The sequence below is a fragment of the Paramormyrops kingsleyae genome, chromosome 2 (assembly GCF_048594095.1).
Source record: "Paramormyrops kingsleyae isolate MSU_618 chromosome 2, PKINGS_0.4, whole genome shotgun sequence".
Classification (NCBI taxonomy): domain Eukaryota; kingdom Metazoa; phylum Chordata; class Actinopteri; order Osteoglossiformes; family Mormyridae; genus Paramormyrops; species Paramormyrops kingsleyae.
The window spans coordinates 39205150-39228559 of record NC_132798.1 but is presented as its reverse complement, the minus strand read 5'-3'; the positions used below and the strand labels follow the sequence as shown (position 1 = coordinate 39228559).

At 39.6% G+C, this 23410-nt stretch overlaps 1 protein-coding gene and 1 long non-coding RNA gene across 4 annotated transcripts in view; one reads left to right on the top strand and one right to left on the bottom strand.

Moving 5' to 3' along the window:
• Positions 1–23410, top strand: part of dhx37 (DEAH (Asp-Glu-Ala-His) box polypeptide 37) — a 40306-nt gene that overhangs the window by 13622 nt on the left and 3274 nt on the right. For all 3 annotated transcript variants that reach the window (XM_072709105.1, XM_072709106.1, XM_072709107.1), the window contains 16 exons: positions 11798–11896; positions 12584–12642; positions 12842–12980; positions 13685–13761; positions 13873–14105; positions 14192–14303; positions 14542–14648; positions 14887–15075; positions 15679–15803; positions 16134–16250; positions 16593–16765; positions 16891–17005; positions 17576–17713; positions 18208–18302; positions 20127–20200; positions 20597–20694. In XM_072709105.1, the coding sequence (XP_072565206.1) occupies positions 11798–11896; positions 12584–12642; positions 12842–12980; positions 13685–13761; positions 13873–14105; positions 14192–14303; positions 14542–14648; positions 14887–15075; positions 15679–15803; positions 16134–16250; positions 16593–16765; positions 16891–17005; positions 17576–17713; positions 18208–18302; positions 20127–20200; positions 20597–20694 (1950 nt within the window). The remainder of the gene's footprint in view (positions 1–11797; positions 11897–12583; positions 12643–12841; positions 12981–13684; positions 13762–13872; positions 14106–14191; positions 14304–14541; positions 14649–14886; positions 15076–15678; positions 15804–16133; positions 16251–16592; positions 16766–16890; positions 17006–17575; positions 17714–18207; positions 18303–20126; positions 20201–20596; positions 20695–23410) is intronic.
• Positions 618–4139, bottom strand: LOC140587649 (uncharacterized). The gene is made up of 3 exons (XR_011989342.1): positions 3830–4139; positions 2357–2466; positions 618–1533 (listed from the first exon to the last, which is right to left on the bottom strand). It is a non-coding gene; the product is annotated as an uncharacterized lncRNA (long non-coding RNA).

Genomic DNA, 23410 nt, shown 5'->3' with positions numbered 1-23410 from the left:
TATGATGGTATCGATATTGTATACACCTCATAGCGAAATATGTTAAGTTCAAGTATAGATAGAGTTCTTATTTTATTTCCGTTTGGGTGGGGGGTAATGTTTGTGGTTTGGGTTGCTTCTGGATTTTTGACCTCAGCTCCGTTATTTGAATTTTTGAGGAATCTCATTTTCATTAACGTGTACATTGTTATAATCACTTTATTACCTTTATTCCAGACATCATCACTATGGGAAGCTCTAACGCAGTGAAAACTGATATATGATTCATTAGCTGGAATGTTAAAGGACTTAACGGGCCTGTAAAAAGAGAGAATATTCACCATTTAAAATCTGACATCATATTTCTTCAAGAAACCCATCTGTTGTTGAAAGACCAAGTTAGACTTGGGAAACCTTGGGTGGGACAAATTTTTTTCCTCTAGCCTGAACTCTAAAATCGTCGCACAGCAATACTGATACATAAAAAATAAAAACCCTGGTGCTCGCTCTTTCCACAAGGCCAAGCGTTTTCTTTCTCTTCAGTACACCACTTGTACAGTAGAATTTACTTTTTTATTGATAAAACTCTTCTCTCAAACGTTACTAAAATAGAAAATTTAGCTATACCCAGAGCAAAAATTTGCTGCTCAAAGCTTGCTCTTCTACAGCTCAGGAAACAAAATTGAGATTCTGATTTCAGCCTCATTTTAGTTTCCATTTTGTGTGGTTTGTTTCTGATATGTTTCTCCTAAAATTCACTAGGAGAAATAGATGAGACAGGACAACTAGCAACAGGAGTCATACTTGAGACTTAAGGGAGATGGCTCACTAAACTCAACTCAGTCTTATTAATGGCTCATTTTTTCTCCTTAGTAAAAGAAAATGAGCAGTACTAGAGCCACTACGGAGAAACAAATCCCCACACCCACACATACACACAAAATCAATATTACAGTAATGGACACTTTTATAAATGCTGAAACAATTAAGGCCTTTATTAAAACAGCCAAGTTTACAACACTTTGCACATTGGCACATTAATTTTTAACAGATGAATAGCATATTACCACAAATTTAGTGTCCATCACTACAATGCAAACGCTCCAAATCCTACCAAATACAGAACCCACCCACTGGTATTGTGTGTGGGTCATTGGTATTGCCTGAGAACATTGAGGCTGGTACAATGGCTGAGTAACAGGCAATGACCGTGTAGGTTGAGGCTGATACTGTGGGTGGGTAGAAGGAGATGACTGAGCAGGTGGAGGCTGGGACTGTAGCTTATAAGGCAGAGGTGACTGAATAGGTGGAGGCTGGTTGACACTGCACGCCACAGAAATTGGGTATTGCTGTGCAGAGGTGGATTGAACTACCTGAGGCAGTGATGGGAGGTTGTAGAATCTCTCAGCAGCAGCATCTTTTGTTTTTATGTCCTTCCTTGTGCCCTTCTTAGCATCCACCGTCTTGTCAGCTGTTCCAATATAGTCCACTGTGGCACTGTAGAACTTGTTGTCAGACCATCTTGCCAGTACTACATCTCCTGGCTTCAGATCTCTGAAGCAAGCAATGGGTTTATCATCTTTCTATAATATATCACCTTAAAAAATTCTTAAAAAGCCTTAAAATTTTTTGTAGTGTATCCATCCTCAAATGTCAAAAACACAAAAAGACCTTAAAATGAAGACAGAGTGAATAATGGAGATTTTACTACATCTTAATTTATAAACTACTCAAAACAGGGTAGGGTGATGCCTAATGAACTGTCATATCACAATGTTCAAAATGAAACAACGTGATGAACGATGGCATCATCTCAGAGTATGGGGAGATAGGTAGTATACAGAGTACTGAGGAAAACCAGTGTTCACAATAAAAGTTAAAATCAACAGAAAGCTGCCGTCTTTCCTGTGCGATACAGACCCAATTCACTGCAGCCAGAGCCTATTACTCAGCATTCAACCTCCTGCTCTCCATCATTACTTTTATGGTTTTGTTGCAGCCAAATTCACAATATAGTTGGTCCCATTAGCATATTTCTGTGCCTGTTGTCAGACAATGTTGTATGAAACAGTGTTTTATCATAGCCCAAATCATATGAATATGGGCATGTCCATGTTAGTTGGCTTTGGGTCTGTTATTTCAGTATATAATGTTACAATGATTTAATATGCTGCAAATGAAACAGCTTCTTATGTTTATTTATAATTCATGTATGCTACCAGGTAGAGTGCACTCAGTCCACTGTGGCCCCCACCCTAGATACTAGGTATCATCTAAGATTTTGGTTGCCATATCACCAAAATTAAAAGTTAAAATAAAAAGATTTTAAGAAATAGTATAAAAGAGTTGTGCAGTAATGTAAGAATAATTCAATTACCATCTTGGTCATCTTTGGATGAGCCAGGATTTTGTTCATAAAGTCTCATCTTCTTTGGTGGGTAGCGTGCTCTTTTGGGCAAATCTTTTTCCCCTGGCAGGCATTCCAATCTGTGAATAACAGTACAGTATTTCAATTTTAAAGTGGTTCTTATGTTAATTCAGCTTCAATTCTTTTAATTTAATATTAAAAGTACATCTCATAAGTTGTTGCAGCAATTTTTGGTTGATACCATTTGCTACACAGTTTTGGAACTGAATTTAACCATATTATAACAGAAAAGACATTGACATTATATCAGTGTCCATTCATCCGACGAGTAGTTGTAGCACGTCAAAGTGGACCAAATTTTTTGAAACGACGGGAAAGCACGAAAATCTCAACATAAATTACAAATTCGAAAACGAGCCAGGAAAGGGGTTTCTCCTCTACACCATAAGAGGGAATCACCATGGTATACCCAAAAACAGTCAATCCACAGCCGAGTTTTTGGGGGAAGCCCATGAGCAACGTATCAAGCGCCCAGCAGGTGCAGCTGGAGAAAAAGGCCGCCGCCGATCGCGGGGATTGTAACATACCTAATATTATTACTTATACAAAATACGTCTACGAATTTTTAAAAAAGATTTTTAATTAACAAAAATCGTTTACATATAACAAACATGTTAGATTAGAAATGCATATTCAGATAGATAGTGACGTTCTCTTAACCTTTATTATTTTACCTCGACAAAGTCACATTTTTAGCTCAAATGGCGATTATGTTTTATTGATTCTAACTCTATTTAGCTCTATAACAACATATTTGCTGGGCCGGCTCGATTTTCATAATTATTACCTTGATAAATCTACAGTATTAAGGATTTTACTTTTCCAATTAGCATTTAATTGCAGGCCTAATCACATTATGAAATACTGCGATGTAATTTTTCAATATGTGCAGCCCTACATTGATGGCTAAATTAATTCGTTAGTCTTAATACGCAATTGTAATTCCAGTTTTGAAACAAGACAAAAACTAATTTCTCATCTATTTAACAATAAAATCTTGACGCTTCTTAAAATTTCTACCGTAGTTTTAACGTCATTAACGGATTAATACGCGAATAAGCCAGCGACCCTATTTATCTCAGCAGGGCTCGCGACCAACTGAGAGCTAGGCGTACGTACTGTACACCTATCCAAAGTTACAAACCTGTGATTAATGGGTGCGAAAATCAACGCATCTTGCATATGTCGGATTCTAATGATTAAGTTACAGCTATAACTGAAAAGCTACAACCTCCATTAAAATAGAGTATTTCGGCCGAAGTCGTCGGCTTCCCGCAGTTTTCAGAAGACAGCCTGCAGTAATTACTATTTGCCGCACATGCCGACCAGATTTCAAAAAGTATTGTAACCAACATAAATACAAAACTTCACTCAAATTATATTCAACAAAAAATTATCTTTCTTTCTTTTACGAGGCAGTACCTCTCTCCTTCGTCCCTCGCATCTTTCGCGCTCACTTAACGGTCACAGCTTAAGTCAGCCTAATTTGTAAATTAACCAATCACGATGCACCATGTGTAATAGATAGCGCTCTTCACCAATGACATTTTCTAATTCTGACATTGTGCCTATACAGTACATCAGCCAGAAGGTTCACAGTTCAGAGCTTTTTGCGCCAAGTTTGTACAACTTCAGAAAGCGGTAAGTGGATATAAAGCCATTAAATATTACTTTTACCCAAGAATGAATAATTAAATTTTTGTAGTAGTACGCAAGTGTAGGTATGTTGAATTCGATTGTACTCAGAGGTAGGAAAAAGTATCTGCGACTGGTGAATCAGTGGGAAGATGGTATGTACATATAAGTAGGCTAATTATAAGTACATTTACTCAAGTACTGTACTTATAAGTACAATTCTAAGATACTTGTACTTTAGTTCAGTATTTTTATTTCATGGCACATCTAATTCGACTAGATTTCAGGGACAAATATTGAATTTCAATGGTAGTGGGATAAGTCTTTTTTTAAAACACATATACTGTATAGACTAAGGCTGGGCAATATATCGACTTTTTACGATATGTCGATATGTTTTCATACGGGATATATGATGAGACAATATCGTTTATATCGATATAGTTAAAGTTGCTTTAAAATTATACTCGTAGAGCCGCTAATCCGCCTGTTTCTCCTCACCCTGTCCGTCTCTTGCAAAACTGTGCCTGCCCCTCTCCCCTCTCCGAACACAATCCACCCCTCCTCTCAAAAAGTAAGGCCATTTGAACACTAAACATATCTTCTTACAAATTATTATTGTTGTTAATGATTGCGTAACAGGCCTATGTTGTGTGAGGATTCAAGGTGGCAAAATGGAAGACATTTTCATATAGAAAACTTTAAGTGAGAGCCAACCAGGAGGTTAAAAAAATATATAAGAACGGATTTTATTTTGAAATTGCACTGCGTTGAAATAGTAATTATATCGCACTGACAAATGAGTCTAAGGCTACGTTCACACTGCCATGCTGAAGTAACTCAAATCGGATTTTTTGCCTTAATGTGACACAGATCTGGGGTGAGTTTCCCGAAGCCTTCTTAACACTACAGTACGTCGTTCGTTAGTTATATCTTTTAACACAGAACTTAAGAACGACGTAGCGTTAAGAACGCTTCGGGAAACTCACCCCTGATCTTTTCAGGGCTGTGTGGACACGCAAATGAAACTATTTGGGGAAATGAATCTGTTCAAACTAAAATGGAAGGAACCTATCGTAATATAGTAGTATTTGAAATAATTGCCACGTGGCTACAATGCCAAAGAAAAATAAAGAGCCTGAAGTCAAAGTTTAAAGAGGCAAAAGACTCGAATTAGCTCAGCGGTCACGGCCGCACAACGTGCCAATTTTACGACCAGCTTTTTACCCGTGTAAAAAGTCGTGTAAAAACGTATCAATGTGCGCATGCGTGACGTTTCGGAGGACTGATGCGTTCATGATACAGTTCACATGTACTTATGAATGTGAACCGTCAAGATAGACAAATCCGATCTGAGCAAAAAATCGGAATTGAACAATGTGGCTGGCAGTGTGAATGTAGCCTTAAACTCTGTTTTATGAGGTGGTCCATGAAACATAACTGAATTATGTCTCATGGGATACTTACAGAAAATATAGTTATTACCAATAACTATACCAATACCAGCTTTGCAGCATATAAAGTCATTTTGAATTCATTCAGCCTATAACAGAATATTAAAAATTATAAACAAATTGTGTGGAGGATAATGAGATCAACTTAAGATATTATTATATATGCATTAAAGGCAGAGAAATTAGTATGATCGAGACATAGGAAAGAAGTTGGGATGAGAATGGAATAAGTTCATAGGGAGCACTCTTGGTTTTCTCTGCCTGAGATCAAAAAGAGACACAAAAGCTGAGAAAATATGAGAATTATTTTAGACCTTGATGAAATCTCATTTGAAACTTAAAAGGAGTCTAATTTGAGATTTTGTGCATCTTTTTGCTCAGGAGAATAAAATGAGAAACAGGAGAAATAAGCCATAGTCTCGTTATGGTTTCTCACAGACTTCATACTTGTCTAGGAGAAATAAAGGAAATATATTTGAGAGCTCTTTTCTAATTTTCTTTTCCTCTGGGTAGTTGAATCGGATCACGCCCCAGTCAAGCTCGATCTTACATTCTCTTTCAGACTTGTATGTCCTCATTGGAGGCTAGACACAACACTTTTAGCTGATAAAGAATTCTGTAAACTAATATCTGAGAAAATTGATTATTTTTTTCAAATTAAACAAGAATAATGGTGTTTTCCCTTCACTCTTATGGGAAACACTAAAAGTGTTACTTCGAGGTGAGATTATTTCATACTCAGCTAGGATTAATAAAATGAGAAGACTCAAACAGGACCAGCTCATATGAGCAATAGCTAATCTCGATGCCCAATTCTCCCGATCTCCTGAACTCTATAAAAAGAAACTAGATTTCCAAACCCAGTACAACCTTATATCAACTGTTGAGACAGAGCGTATACTATTGAAGTCACGTGGTTATGTCTACGAGTATGGTGACAAAGCTGGCCGTCTTTTGGCACACCAACTTAAGAACCGCTCATTGACTCTGCAAGCCACACAGATCAAGAAACCAGATGGGGAACTGACTATTGATCCAGAGGAGATTAATGAAACATTTGCGACTTACTAACTTGTAGACATCGCAGTCTGCTAGTGGAGTCAATATGGAATGATTTTTCAATGGTCTTCAAAATCCTTCTATTGGTACAATACTTAGGACTAGAACAGAACTCCCATTGCAACAAACAGAAATTATTGCTGCAATACATTCAATGCAAAGCGGTAAATCACCTGGCCCAGACGGGTACCCGATTGAATTTTTTAAAACATTGTCTAATAAGTTATCTAACATCCTTCTTGATATGTTTGTTGACGCTTTCTCTCTTGGGTCATTACCCAAAACATTTACTGAGGCATCAATCACTTCGTTAAAGCCTGGGAAAGAGAACACAGATTGTGGCTCCTACCGACATTTCTCTCCTGAACTGTGCTGTAAAAATTTTGGCAAAGGCCCTTAGTCTCAAAACTGCAATGCAAGAAGTGATATCCGCTGACCAAACCGGTTTTATCAGAGGCATGCATTCATTCACTAATATCCGCTAACTTTTATATATAATCTATTCTGCCGCATCTGAAAAGGTACCAGAAGTGGTTGTCTCACTGGATGCAGAGAAAGCTTTCGAAAGGGTCGAGTGGGAATATTTGTTTGAATGCTTAAAGAAATTTGAATATGGCCCCAGTTTCATTTTTTGGTTTAAGCTTTTATATAATTCCCCACAAGCCTCTATAGTCACAAATGGTAAACAATCAGGATATTTTCAACTCTCTAGAGGGACTTGTCAAGGATGCCCAATCAGTCCATTGCTATTTGCCCTAGCTGTGGAACCCTTATCTATCACATTTAAATCATTGTCATCTGTAAGTGGACTCTATATAGGTGGGCAGGAGCATAGGCTTTCCTTGTACGCAGATTTGTTGCTGTACATTTCAGACCCTATTTCAAGTATCCACCATATTATCCATATACTAGAGACATTCGGCATTCTGGGTACAAACTTAACTTTGGTAAAACGATCTGGCCCTTAAAACACAAGATAACACACTACCATTCTGGATGGCCAGGACTGGCTTCAAGTATTTGGGAATCAATATTACTAGAGATATGCAAAGCCTTTTCCAAGAAAACTTTCCCCCTCTTATCGAGAATATGAAGACTGACTTTCCAGAATGGAACATACTCCTATCTTTGGCAGGAAAAGGGAATTGCATAAAAATGAACGTGCTCCCCAAATTTCTGAATCTATTTCAGTGTATCTCCCTAAATCTTTCTTTCAACTGATTGATAAAATTTACCTCATTTTTATGGAATGGCAAGTGTCCCAGAATACGTTAAGAATTATTGCAGAGGCCTAAGCATCAGGGTGGCTTGGATTTACCTAATCTTTGCTACTATTATTGGGCTGTAGACATTCAGAAGATTCTTTATTGGCTTCATGACCCAGATATGAGCTGGTGACATTTAGAAGCCAGATCTTGTATTCCCACAAGCCTACCAGCCTTGATCTATTCCAGTCTGCCCCTCTCAGTTTCATGTTTTGCTAATAATCCAATAGCTACAAACACCGATATGGTTCCAATTTAGACAGCATTTTGGGTTTAAGGCCTTTCTTTCTTTAGCCACAATATGTAATAATCACCTTTTCCTCCCTGCAAAATTGGATTCAACATATTCCCTCTGGCAAAGAAATGGGATCTCCATGTTCAAGGACTTGTACAAAGATGGAGTATTTGCATACTTTGATGAACTCTCAGAAATTTAATTAACCTCGGTCTAACCTATTTCGTTATATTCAGGCGCGTCACTTTAAGAGTCACAATTCCAACTTCCCAAATGCACCTTCAATATCAGTCATAGATACAATTCTGGGGATTACATAAAATTTAAAGGGGTTCATATCAAGAATACATGACCTTATAACTTCTCTCAAGACAACCACTATCTCAAAGATTAGGGCAGATGAGCTAGGGGTGGACATTGATGACGTCGTTTGGAATTGCGCTCAATAAAGGGTGAATAACCGTGCCTCCTACGCTAGACTCAGTATTATACAATTTAAAGTATTACATAGAACTCACCCTTCAAAAGTCAAATTGCGCAAATTCTATCCTAATCTAGATGCCACATGTAATAGATGCCACAATGCCCCCACTAACAACTCGCATGTTTTGGCCATTCCAAACCTGACAGCCTATTGGGCTGGAATTTTCAAAGTATTATTGGATGCTCTCAATGTATATCTTCAGCCTGATGCATTCACAGCTATTTTTGGTGTCTCTGGTGTTAAGTGCTTAGGGAAAAGATATAAAGACATTATCACATTTACAACTCTGTTGGCACGTAGAAGAATATTACTCCATTGGAAATCAGCAAACCCTCCCAGATTGTCCTTATGGTTGACCGATCTGTCTCAATTTCTACAATAAATAAATAAATTCTTTGTTTGGGGTCTGATTTTGTCTTACTTGGGTAAGATTAAAACTATGTCCACTTCCATAATGGTAGTCCTTTTTTTGGTGTACGCAGCTTCCCCTTTTGGTTATCTATCTCTGTAATTTTTTACTAGTGTTTCTTTTTTTTGGCCCATGTGAGTGAACCCTATGTTATGGGGGAGGGGTGGGGGTTGTTCGGTGTTCATACAGTGTTAAAGGGAAAAATGGGGAAATGTCTGTCAAATGTTCATTGTACTCAATTTTATTGACATTTCCAAGGAAATTTTATTATTTTTTTTTTTTTTAAAAGATGCCATCAATACGGTGGCCGAGAAAGCCCAAATAAAATTCAAAATGAAGAAACGCACGTCTAATAGAGAAACGCGCTACAAAGCAACCGCAGCTTCGGAAACGCGCTGCAACTAGCAACAACACAACGGAAGTGTTTCCGGAGCACACTTTGTCCGGGTGGTCACATGCTAGTAATAATGTTTTTGACGTAAACGTGCATGGTTTTAAGGTACAGTAAATAATTAGTGGCAGCTGTGTTTCATTAACCTCTGTAGCTCTCTGAGCAGTAATAGGCTATAGTACAGCAGTTATCAATCACATTAATCCTACCATTTACCACATAGCTTCTTGATTATTGTTGTAGCAATCTGTTCAAATAGAAGATACAGTGGAAACCGCTTACAGTGATCACGTCTGTCTGGCTGAAATTGACTATAAGCAGATGATCATTATAACCCATTTTTTTCTGTATGTCTCAGGCAGATTACCATCTAACCGATGTATATTTCTTACATGGATATAAGGTAATAAAATGGACAGTATCATTATTTACAAAATTTTGATTTCAAAATACAGTACGACCATGTCAAACGCTTTTGAAATTACAGTACTGTACAAACTAAAATACTGAACTGTGTATAATTCAAATACGTTATAATACAGTACATGAAAAATAGCTTATTGTAGTTTTGCTACTTCATCTCCGTGGCTCGTTTTTAGCAGTTTATCATAAGCTTTGATGAGACCATATTTGTTATTGAGAGAAAATAACTTTCTATTTTCCGTCATGTAGCGAGGGTGCACGGGCCCTGGAAATAGGAGCAGGAGTCGGGTGAACACGGGGTTTTAACCAGGGAAACCACACCGAGCAACATCCAACATTGCAATGTTAATGGAATAACGAAAGGTGCACAGACACGGACTTAAATACACTGAACTAATGAAACACAACTCGAAACAGCTGATGACATGGGGATTCCCACACGAAGTAGTGAGGGGTGCGTCCCATCAAACATGCCCATTTGGGCCCCGCATGGGCAGGTGTGGGTTTACTGTGGGCCAGTGTTTTGCCCTTTGGGGCCCCTATGTGGGTTTTCTGTGGGCCAGCCCACAGTTGGGCTTGCCCACAGAAAACCCACACAGGCCCCCTGTGAGTAACCCCATATGCAGGGCCTGCAGCAGTTTTGTTTGACAGCCCCTTTCTAATTAGAACTGCACACAGTCACCAAGCCAAGTAATTATTAATTATATTAGTGATTAATGAAATTAATTAATAATAATTTATCAACAAACATCAATAATAAGTTATTGTTGTTTGTTATTACTTAATTAGTTCTTATCAATGATAATGTTTATTATTATTAGTATCTAAAGCTGTGTACCTCATTTTGGCTGTGGGTTAGAAAACAACCTCATCGTAGAGAGTGTTCTGGCTCCGCCATTTATTTTGTGTACTCACTGGGGACACATTCCCTGCCCTGTGCTGTAGCTTCTGTGATAGGCTCCGAACCCCCAGTGACCCTGAATAGGACACGCGGGTACAGAAGGTGGATGGATGGATGGAATGGGGACACGCGCTGGGCGTTTGAGTGCAGCAGGAAGCTCGCGATCTCGAGACAGTTTCCAATCAAAAACACCGTTAGAAGAGAAAGCGACAGCGAAAGCTAATTAAAACAATTATTGATCATACCTTGATGGCCCCATTTAAAGGCACTCCCTGTGAGCAGTGGCTCCACACGGGTCCCAAAAAAGGGCATGTTTGCTGGGGTGGCACACAGGAGGATCGGCACGAGCATGTGCACACAGCATTAGCCTCAGATAGCTAGACAGAAGCAGACAGGCAAAGTAGGGCCTCCAAAGTAAAGTAAAAAAATTGATTTTTTTTTTCTATATGTTGTCATGACTACTTGACTACTAAAAACGAATTATTTTAAACAGTATTTGTACAAAATTGGTTCTGTCCCAAGCTTTTTGATGAATATCAGTGCAGTGCAGTGTTCATATATATGAAGTTGCTTTGTTGCTTTGCAGCGCGTTTTTCTATTAGATGTGCGTTTCTTTATCTTGAATTTCATTGGGCTTTCTCGGCCGCCGTATATCAGGGCCCTGTGAATACCCGTGTAAAATAATTATCAAACTCATTTACTATATCAGTTTCAGTCACATGACTTTTCACCACATGCAGATTCATTTTATTTCCACTACTCCATCTGGGTGCTTCACTTTTTTTTAGTAATTTTTTTTGTATTTTTTAAATGCTGCCCTTGTTTAATATTTAGAGTTGTTGTTTTTGTATGTTATTAAAGTTAAATACATTTTTGAAGTTAAGCAGCTGCATTTCTCATTTCTTTTCTACTTAAGAATATTGAACTAAAATTGCCCCCCCCCCCCCCCCCCCCAAAATTTTTTTTTTAAATAAATAAATAAATATATTGGCAGTGGGCACTAAAAAAAACCCATATAATTCAACCTCTAGTATAAATTGCTATAACCATGGTGTGTGTTTGGTGTGTGGCATTTATACCATTGAAATATATGTAACATCGGTATGGTACTGTTTTACTCTGTCCACCTGCCAGGTGGGATTCTGGTGTTCCTCACAGGCCAGGCTGAGGTCCATTCTGTCTGCAGAAGGCTGAGGAAAGCATTCCCTTATCGGCCCAACCAGACTGAATCGGGTGAGACTGTTTGTTTCCCCCCCCCCCCCCAAATGTAAACAAACAAATGACACCGTAATATACCCTGTGTAGTACCCACTCAAGTGACTTTTTTTTTTTTTTGGATTACCTTGTTAAGCTTGGTATGGCACCGAAAACAAATCTCTGTCTTAAGCTGTCATTATACTAAGGGTCCTGCCACTTAAACTTTGTATGGGAACTACGGTATCAAATAAAATTAATCTTGTGTCTGATAAGAACTTAAGTTTCAAATTCATAATCCGTTATTGTAGCTGTAGTAAAACAGAGACAGGTAAGACAGATACTTATTTTTTTTAATGTTCCTTTACTGAAAACTACTCTTAAACATCTTATTTAGATTGTTTTGGCTGTTTTTAACAATTTCTCATCATTTATGACGTTTTAAGCTCTTTATTTGTTCAGTCTATTTTACTGTCCATTTGCTCTCCATGAATATAGGAATATAGCCCTGGGTGCTGGCATTGCATTATATGTCAATGCGACTAACTTTTTAGACTATTCAATAAAAAAAAAATTAGTGTTAAATTAATGTCTAATGCAGTACTACATAAATGATTTACTTACCACATCAGAATAATGAATACGCAACATAGAAATATGAAAGATATGTAACTTTTTTCACAAGTGACTAAATGAATTCATGTTATTTATGCTCACCGGAAACAGATCAGAGAGATGGGATGGGGGACAGACAGTTCAAGAAGACCAAGCAGAAAAAGCCAGCGGTATGCAGCCCCCCCCCCCCCCCCCGCTTTATAGTGCCTTTAAAGTGAGATCCTGTTGAAATAGAACAGGCCCTTGCTGTCCTTTTTCTCTGACCAATTCTGCAGAGAATAGCATTGTGTAAAAGGTTGTGATGCACGTATATCTCAGCTGGCCCCTTGAATGAGGTCATGTGATCGCCATATCACTCCACTTCACCAGTGCCTTCCTTGCATCAACCTCGACAATTACTCTGCGCTGCCAGTGGATGAGGGAGATGAGGACCGCCTGGCTGGAATTGGCGATGAGGAGGAGGGGTCTGATTTGGACCTGGAACTGGGAGATGATCCTCATGACTCAGGTGAAAAGAATCTGCTTTCAGAACTGAGCACCACAAACCCAGCATGGAGCAGTATAGTGTGACAGGGTGCTTAAGGAAGCAAAGGCCCAGCATTGAGCTGTATAGAGTAACTGGGTTCTTAAGGGAGCACAGGCCCAACATGGAGCAGTATAGAGTAACCGGGTGCTTACGGGACCACAGGCCCAGTATGGGGCAGTATAGAGTGACCTGGTGCTTACGGGACCACAGGCCCAGTATGGGGCAGTATAGAGTGACTGGGTGCTTACGGGACCACAGGCCCAGTATGGGGCAGTATAGTAACTGGGTGCTTACGGGGCCACAGGCCCTGCATGGGGCAGTATAGTGACTGGGTTCTTACGGGGCCACAGGCCCTGCATGGGGCAGTATAGTGACTAGGTGCTTACAGGAGAACAGTCCCAGAATGGGGCAGTATAGAGTGAGAAGGTGATTGGTCTGCCAGGTTGATAGTCTAAGCTTATACAGACAATAGCACAAACAACTGGAATCAAAAGTCAAAGTATCATCTAAATTCTGTGATGCATTAGTCATATACCGAGACGAAATATTGTTCTTCAGTGTTGCAAGGTAATAAATAAATCTGTATGACATATAGCCATGCCATATTAAGACGAGGCAAAAAAATGACTGAATAGTTGTGGATAAAAATTCAATATGTTCCGTTGGTTTTTGTACTCTGGCTTTAGAGGAGAAGGGTGACCCTGCACTACCTCTCTTCGTTCTCCCTCTCTACTCCCTCCTGGCTCCAGAGCGACAGGCCAAGGTATATCAACCACTCCTCTTCTGAATCAGTGTAGTTGTGTGTCAAGGTCTGCACCGGACTGAGAAGGGTCTGAAATCCTTCCCTCCCCCCACTCTCGGAAAATGTTGTCAGGTGTTCCAGCCAGCGCCTGCGGGTACCCGCCTGTGTGTGGTGGCCACCAACGTGGCGGAGACCTCTCTGACCATCCCGGGCATCAAGTTTGTGGTGGACTGTGGCCGTGTCAAGAAGCGCTTCTATGACCGCGTCACTGGCATCTCCTCTTTCAAAGTGACCTGGACATCTCAGGCCTCAGCCAATCAGAGAGCAGGGAGGGCGGGGCGTACAGATCCTGGCCACTGCTATAGGTCAGTACTATAAACTTAGTTTGTATTTGATGTTAAGATAAACCTTGTTTACATTTGTTGCTTATGAACTTTGTGTGTGTGTGAAGGTTGTATTCCTCTGCAGTTTTCTCTGATTTTGAGGAATTCTCAGAGGCAGAAATCACACGACGGCCCGTGGATGATCTTGTCCTACAGATGAAAGATCTTAACATTGAAAAGGTGATGAAAAAGAAGGCTCATTATTGTTACACCGATTGTATACAAATGCATATTCCTTTTATTAAATAAAGGCAGTACAGAAATCCAGTACATGTTTGTTTTATTCTTCTGTGCAGAATATTAAAGATTTAGGATTTTTAAACTGCCAGCTTTTTCTGTTCAAAAACATCTGCTGTGGGCCTGGACTAATATTACATTATGCACCTCAGTATAACAGCATTTCTCTGTCTGTGGCCAGGTGGTGAACTTCCCGTTCCCCACTGCACCCTCACTTGAGGCCCTCATAGTGGCGGAGCATCTGCTGGTATCCCTGGGAGCGCTGGAAGGGCCACGACATGGCGGCCGGTGAGAGTTAGCGATGCGCGTGTTGGAACGTTCTGCTTGTTATTGTGGGGGCAGCAGGTGTCCTGGGGATTGTGGAGCGGAATAAAACATTCCTGTGTCCCACCTTTCAGCAAAGTGTTTGCCCTGAAAGCTGCAGCCCTGATCCAGACCCAGCTCTCTTTGCGTTTGCGTCGTCTTTATGGGCGTTTTATTTTTTGCCTGAATGTGGTGTCCTCTCTGCTTTCACTGCCCCCCTCAGGGTGAAGGAGATGGAGCGGGCACGGCTGAGCTGTCCCATTACCCCCCTGGGCCGCGCCATGGCTGCCTTCCCTGTAGCCCCACGCTTTGCCAAAATGCTGGCCCTGGGGAGGCAGCAGGCCTGCCTGCCCTATGTCATCACCATCGTAGCAGCCATGACGGTCCGGGAGGTTTTCGAGGAACTGGATAGGTTGGTACTGCAGAAATCTGAGTGCATTTATTTAGCAGCCGCTTTTATCAATGTGATGTACTGTTGATAAAGCAGGGTCAGCTAGTCCCTGGAGCACCGAGGCGCTTTGCTCAGGAGCCCAGCGGTTAAATTAGGGCTGGGTGATGTGCCCTAAAATTGATATCACAATATTTTCAGAGATTTTTCACAATATAAATAATTATCCTGATATTCTAATATACATTTGTGGAGAACAGTAAAATGTCAGGTGGTTTTGAGATTTTCTTATTATAATGACCAAAGTGGTATGGAGCACGAGACAAGTATAATGATGAATTACTCCAACTGATTTGTGTAAAAATAATGTATTATAACAGTTAATTAGCTAATTATACAAGAAAACAAGTGTGTTCATATGACAATATGAATGTGCATAGTCACGATTCGGATATACCGCCCAGCCCTAGGTGACAGAGCCCTAACGTGCAGAGACATACACCCCCAGCAGTTAGCGCCACACTCTCTCACTGTGCCCTTTCTACAGCATTATGTTTCAATGCTGCTGACAAGGCACACGTGTGGCAATTAATGTTTTTCTCCGACTTCGTTTCTCTATGTGTTTAGACCTGCGGGCAGTGAAGAGGACAACTCCAAGTTGGCACAGAGACGCCTGCGTTTCACCCAGATGAGGAGGCTGTGGGCTGGAGAGGGGGTGTCCTCTTTGCTGGGGGACCTCATGGTGATGCTGGGTAAGACTCAGCCATAAGGGTCTAATTGGGGGACTCATGATCAAACCATCACAAGCTCAAAGTCTAGTACGAAAAATGGCCTAAACTTGTACATTTGATCACAATAAATAATCCAATAAATATTAAAATATCACAGATATTTAGTACACAAACCAAGCAAAATGGGCTTAAAAACATCTATTCTTAACCTGAACTCCAAAGCTGGATATCTGAAGGGGTCAGCAGTGGCCAGGGTTGTAGTACTTGGGGTTTTCATTCATGTCCCTGCTCTGTGTGAGTTTGCAAGATCTCAGAGTGTCTGTGCTCATGGGCTTTGTCTCCTGTGTGCAGGAGCCGTGGGAGCTTGTGAGTATGCTGGCTGCACCCCTAAGTTCTGTCAGGATAACGGGCTGCGCTACAAAGCTATAGTGGAGATACGGCGACTGAGAGGGCAGCTCACAACCGCAGGTATATTATGCTCTCTACCCATGTTCCATAGATAATACAGTCCAGGTGGCATTTCAGGAACATTTAAGTGTAGCATTGATTGTAGCTTGATGATAACTTACTCTAATTCACAAATTTGCTCTTACAAACAACCATTAATCAACAGAATACCTGTAGTACTTTGTCAATATGTTGTTCTATGAACAATTCGATAATGTTGCTGGCACACTGAAAACCCTGAATGAACTTTATTTGATGTTAAATTCTATGAACATTTTAAGTAGTTTCAATGGTAATAGTCAAACATCCTTCTAATAGAGTTTCTGACGGTGACACTGTCTTGTCTTACATTGCACTTTGCAGTAAATGCTGTAGACCCAGAAGCAAAGGTGTTCCTCGATGCCAAAATGGCACCCCCTACAGAGAGCCAGGTGGTGTGCCTGCGGCAAATTGTTTTGGCAGGGTTGGGTGACCACCTTGCACGCCGGGTGCAAGCAGAAGAATTGCTGGATCCCAAATGGCGCAATGGCTACAAGGTGTGGTCATCCCTAGAGGTTGCACTTAGCATCTAGTGTTTGTTGGCAGCATACGTTTATGTGTTTGAATGTTACTTCAGTAGGATGACTGCTTGACGGTGTGTGCTGGACTTCCCTGTGTCTAGACACCTCTTCTTGATGGCCCAGTGTTCATACACCCCAACTCGGCCCTCTTCAAGAAGTTGCCACAGTATGTGGTGTACCAGGAAGTTCTGGAGACATCCAAGATGTATATGAGAGGTACTCGCACCCCCACTGATTCAGAGGCCATCTCAGGGACTGTAGAACATGCTTTGCAGTGACTTATCCATAGGAATCATCGTTTTCCTGTTGGTCCTTATCATAGCTGAGCTCCTGATCAATCAAAATACAAATAGCTGTTGACTGAATTTTGTTTTTGATTTCCCGCATTCCTTGGTTTTTATGTAAATGTTTATAATGACAGAAAGACAAATGTGACTTTTTTTAAATGGGTGTTCCTTGTAAAACTATTTAGGTCAGGCAAATAAATGTATAAATAACTATTAGTCACATCAGTATTCCATGGCTTGAAACAATAAAAAATTTGAAAGTCTGATTTTTGCCATTTATGATATGTACTACTAAATAGAGGTGATGTCTAAATCAAATTATTGTAGGAATTCTTTAAAATATAAATTGTGGACAATTGGTCCCTGGAACCATAAGAAACTGATTCTGATTTTATTTTGTGACACTTATCGCTGTCATTGATGGCTGATGGCAGTCAGTAATCCTTATGGAGGCTTTTGGAAATGCATCCTGGCATGACACATTTGCTCTCTGATGCAGGTGTGTCAGCAGTGGAGGAGGAGTGGATCCCCGGGATCCTGCCCCAGTACTCCCATTTTGAGGCACCTTTGGAGACGCCACCGCCGCGATTCTGCTCGGAAAGCGGCCGAGTGAAGTGCCACTGCAAGAGCACCTTCTGTATGTCCCATTGGCCTTATGGAGTATTGTAGAACTGAGCTCTCACTGAAGATCAGCTATGATCTGAATTCAGATTACCTTCATCTGCATGTTTCACCACTCCATAATGACAACGGCTTTCTTTCAGCTCCATGCGTCTTGCTGTAATTGAAATTAGAGAACATTTTACTTATTCTGTTTTCACGTTTAGGGGGCACTACCTGTTGGCTTGAAATTTTAAATAACAGGGTACAAATATTGGGAATGACCTTTTCTCTCTTATTAGCCTTTGCTGTTATAAATCTTAGCTGGTTCTTAGCTGTTATACCTTTAAGTACATCCCTAAATCCACCATGAATAAAAATAACGTTTTAGCAGCAGATGTCCTGGGGACCTCAAATGCAAGTGAATTGTCTTGCTAAGCTAAGAATGGGATTCGGTATTAATTGTAGTTTTACCCCTGTGAGCTTTCCGCAAACCACATCAAGCAGCAAACACTCTGTTTTACATTTCAGTCCGTGTTGGCTGGCAGCTTCCTCCGGTGGAAGTCGATTACCCAGAAGGGCTGGATCGCTATAAGCTCTTTGCCAAGTTCCTGCTTGAAGGAAAGGTAAGGACCATAGCTTATGAGAGGGATGACATAGTATTAAAGTACAGAGCCAGTCAAAGGTCTGAACACATCTACTGTAAATCACAAGATAATGACCCTAAACACGCCTCAAGGTTATGTAGTAAGTATTGTGAACGCAGAAAGAGATGGAGTGCTGAGGCAGATGACCTGGCCCCCACAATCCCCCAACCTAAACCCTATAGAGCTGTTTTGGGTTAAGTTGGATTGAAGAGTAAGTGCAAGGTAGCCAAACTGTCCCCAGAACTTTTGGAAACTCCTTCAGGATTGTTGGGCAAGCCTTCCAGGTGGTTTCATCTGGAAGCTGTTTGAAAGAATGCCAAGAGTCTGCACTCCTGTAATCAAAACCAAAGTCTAAAATTTGAGAAAATTCTGTGTAGTTAAACACTTCTCTAGGTCGTCGCAGTATTTGATATGTATTATTTCATTGCCTTGAGGCCTTTTACTATAAGGTGAATAATATAGTTAAAACACAAACATATCCATTAAAAGGAGGTGTCCAGCAGACTTTTGAATGACACTGCATGTCTGAAATCAAGATGCGATAATACAAAGTCTTACCAAGAGGTACCTGGGACCCAGCCTTCTTATACTATAAATAAAGAAATTGCTTTGATCAGAGTGGCAGTACTGTGTGGAAGTAGATTTACATCTAAAATAATCGTATGTAAAAATTTATTGCAAATCTAAAATCATATTTGTAAATCCGTAATTTTTAATCCGTAATCCTGGTTTAATCGTGGTTCTGCTGGCAGAACGCTGCACTGAGAAGCAGATTACTTCCAGGTTCAAAATTTCTAAGACACCAGTACAAAAGAGTAAGGTGAAGCAGGAGACATTGGAAACGACCAGAAAACAGCCAGGTAATGGGCGAGAGCAGCTTTTTAATTCCAGTATTGACCGTTAACTTATCTGACAGTTCCTCATGAATCGGAAGATGACATCAAGTAACTCTCAAAAGGAATGGGAAACATTCAGTGCAGTGTGAAGTGCACTATTAGGACAATTTATATCAGGCTGCTAGAAGCAGGACTGAAGTCCCATAAAATATCCACTGATGCTTTATTCGTAGCTTCTAGTAAGATAATTTACGTTCAGCTCTCTGGAGCTCTCCATTTCGCTTATGCTTTTCGGAACTTGATAAGTGACTTTTTTTTTCGCCAAATCCCATTGGCCACTGACAATGTAACTTTCCCCACGTAACTAGTGATTCAGAAATTTGAACTGTGAATTGTAATCACAACATCGTAAACTCATAAATGAGGATTTGTAATTGTCAAATGAGGATTGTATCCATGAACCTTCGGTGGCAGGCACAGGTACACATTTACAACTCTGAATATGGATTTGCATTTCATAAAATTATGAGATTGTCATAATATTTAGGTACAATTACTTTTAGACATAAATTTATCTCCATAGTATATTGATAGTTACACTCCCTATCATCTTATATCTACAAGATGAAAAAATAGGTGTGCTCTTAAGCCTTGCTTGACTCTGGTCACAGTTTAGTTGGTAATTTGTTCTGAAACTAAGAATTATTTATATTTCAATGAATATAAGCATTTTCATTCATGATATTTATGAATTATGGGTTTTATGCTTTGAAGTGATATGTTCCTGCACAATATATAACTGTTTTGAATATGACTCCGATGATTAGTGTTATACTAATGGTCCGCAGTCCCACATAACTTTGAGGGACTCTATGAAAAGTCTCTAAAATACACTGTGGACTTAAGTGCACTAATTGATGAATTTGGGCCAGAGTAGCATCGATCTGCTTGTGTGTAACTGTTTCAGGTGTGCCCACAGCTAGGCAGCTATACCAGCTGCCTCCTCTCCAGTCCCTCCATCATGATGAAAACCTGGGCCAAGTGAGCTCTTTATTTCATACATTATTTCATGAATATCATTGCCATAGTAATATGAGAATGTGTGGCCTGTGTTCCAGAGTTGTTATGCAGCTGTAGTGCTCACATACTTTGGCCAACTTTGTGATTTTCACTTAAACCATCAGATTGGGTATCAAAATGAAATATCCATTTGGAATAAAATGGTTATTTGGGAGCGTATGTTTGAATTTGAACATCCCTGCACTAAAATAGTATAATGATATAAGTAATGTCACATATAATATTTATAATATATATGTGATATATGTAATGTAAATAATGCTTATTCTGTTAAGTGAAAATGTATTGTGCTTATGTGCTTTGTGTGTTTTCCTTTATGTGCCTTGCTTTCCTGGGCACATCATGTTCCGTATATAGATTGCAGCCCCGTACTGAAGCCTTAATTGGGGCTCTGGTATCAGAGAAGACAGACTGTCGAGAGGCCCTGCTCTCAGCTTGGAAGAAAGACCGTACATGTAAGTTAACCCCTGTGCAAGGCTCCTACCATATGGCACAAAAATTTGCTGTTTCTGAACCAGAAAAACTGGCCAAACAAAACAGCTGTTAACTGACACACTTTTATATGCATTGTGCCCTCCATGGTTGTTTTTTTTCAAAGGCAGATATATTTTTTTATTTGCCCCCCACCCATTTCAGGACACCATAATATTTTGGACACATGGTTTCACAGGTGTTTCTGAGTGCTCAGGTGTGTTTAATTAAGGGCTGTGAATAGATTTTAAAAATTATTCAGTTTTTTTGTGATTAATCATCATTAATTGTGCCTTACATTAAAAGCTATAGTCATAACTACACATTGAAACCTCAAGTTAATGAATTAATACAAGGTATTTTAATATTTGCTTGATGGTTTAACTTGTGATCTACAGATTATTAATTTCTATTTGTTATAATCAGGGCTGTCAATTTTTTAAATCACAATTAATAGCATATACAGTAATGTTGAGGTACCATCCAAAAAATGATTTTGTAGTCTGTATATTCAGTTCAGAATTGTATTTCAAATATGTCTCAAAAATAAAGACAAAAACAAATGATGCCTTTATCAGTGTTGCATGGGTGAAATAAAACAACATAAAAGTGTTTCACTTCACTATGTCCTCCATCAGACTTTTTTTGTTCCTTCTCAGTGTATGATATTGTTCTCCAATCAAGGTGAATGTTTAGGAACAAAAAACCTAAATCATATTTGCTAAAAACATATTTAACAGACAGAAATAGAAGCCCAAAAAACCATTAAAAGTCCACTTAACAGACTTTAATAAATCACTTAAGGTATTAGTCCTCAATAAAATAAAATAAATATTTGTTACGCTCTGAGCTATCTGGTTATATTTTAAAAAAGAAATTAACTGTCTTTCCATTTGCCCTCCATCAGCTTCCCAGTGAGATACTGAGTGGTTTGTTTTTAGCTATGAATTCTGAGATTCTGTGCAACATCACTATTAAAGCTCTTGCATTGTTCTCAACCAGTAGGAATTATTAAACTTCAATTATTAAACTGTATTAAACTTTATATCAAAATACCATATTTGTAATCAAACATAATCTAAGAAATAATGCATTATGACTTTTATGAAATTAACCTACCTGTTATGGGCCTTGTTTAATTACTTTGATAGTGCAGGTATTAGACAGCTTTCAGCTTCTAGGCTTTTGATAACATTTGGAGTCTGTTATTGCCATTTGGATGAATATGGACTTTTTGATTGTTTAAAAATTTTGTATAGGTGAAACTTGAAGTTGAAAAGTAAGGTGGCACAGAAAATCCGACAGATCAGAAATATTCTTAAGGAGGCAGGTGTGGATTTGTCAGTGACTACTATCTGTGGAAGGCTCCATGAATAGAAAAACAGAGGCTACAGTGCTTGAAGAAAACCACAAGTTAGCCACAAAAACAAGATAGTCAGGTTACAGATTGCAAAGAAGTACTTGAATGAGTAAGCAGAGCTCTGGAAAAAGATATATTATGGTCAGATGAAACCAAGGTTAACCTGTATTAGAATGATGCCAAGAGCGAAGTATGGAGATGGAACAGACCTGGCTAAGATCCAAAGCATACCAGCTCATCTGTGAAACATGAGTGGTTGGGGTAGTTGGGAGTGTTATGGCCTAGGCGTGTATTGCTGCCGCAGGCTGTATGCTTATTTTAATTGACGATGTAACTGCTGATAGCCATAGCAAAATGAATGCTGAAGTATACAGAAACAACATATCTGCTCAGCTTCAAGCAAATACCTTCATACTCTTTGGCCAGCGCTTCATCATACAGCAAGGCAATGTTTCCAAACATACTGCTAAAGCAACAAAGAAGTTTTTCAAAGCTAAAAACTGGAAAATTCTTGACTGGCCACGTCAAGTCAACCACCCAGTCTCAATCGAAATGAGCATGCTTTTTATATGCTGAAGAAAAAAACCTGTCCTTGAAACAAGCAAAGGTTGAAGATGGCTTCAGCCCAAGCCTGGCAGAGCATCACCATTTAAGATACTCAGCACCTGGAGTCTCATTTTTAACCGTGCTTGCGAAGAGTTTCGGGTGTAAACTGTGTGTATGCACATTTTTATGGATAGGATGGTATTTACCGATTTCTTCTTATACATAGAAATGTGCATATATTTACAAACACTCCTGACCATGCGTATGCACAAACCCCTAATGGAAGAGAAGCATAACTGAGGCAAACTGATCGATACAAAGGATACGCATATACTCCCACTTAATAATCAACCTTGACTGACAAATATAATGAGCTAGTTCTGTTCCTACAAAAGTATGTGCAGGCAGGACATGCTAATGACAATGAATTGTTCCAAAGTCATGTAAGGTCCATAACCAAATTAGTAATATATCACTGTCAGTTACATGCTTTACAAGACAATTGACATGTCTGGCACAATTCATTTTCAGCAACATTCACTTGTTGGTCTACTCTGCCGTTCCATATGCATTACTTGCTACAGCCAGTTAAATGCAACCACACAAGTATCTTATCTATTTCTGACAGCCCAGCCTCATCCATTGGTTGATGGAGCTGTACTATCAGTGTCACCCTCTGGAATGAGTTCTGTTAGAGATGTTTTGCCAATGAAGGCTGCCATGTTACCATGCAGAGGTGAGATTGACGTGGTGCTTGGGTCACCCCCTCTGGCACGGACATGGGATCTGTGAGC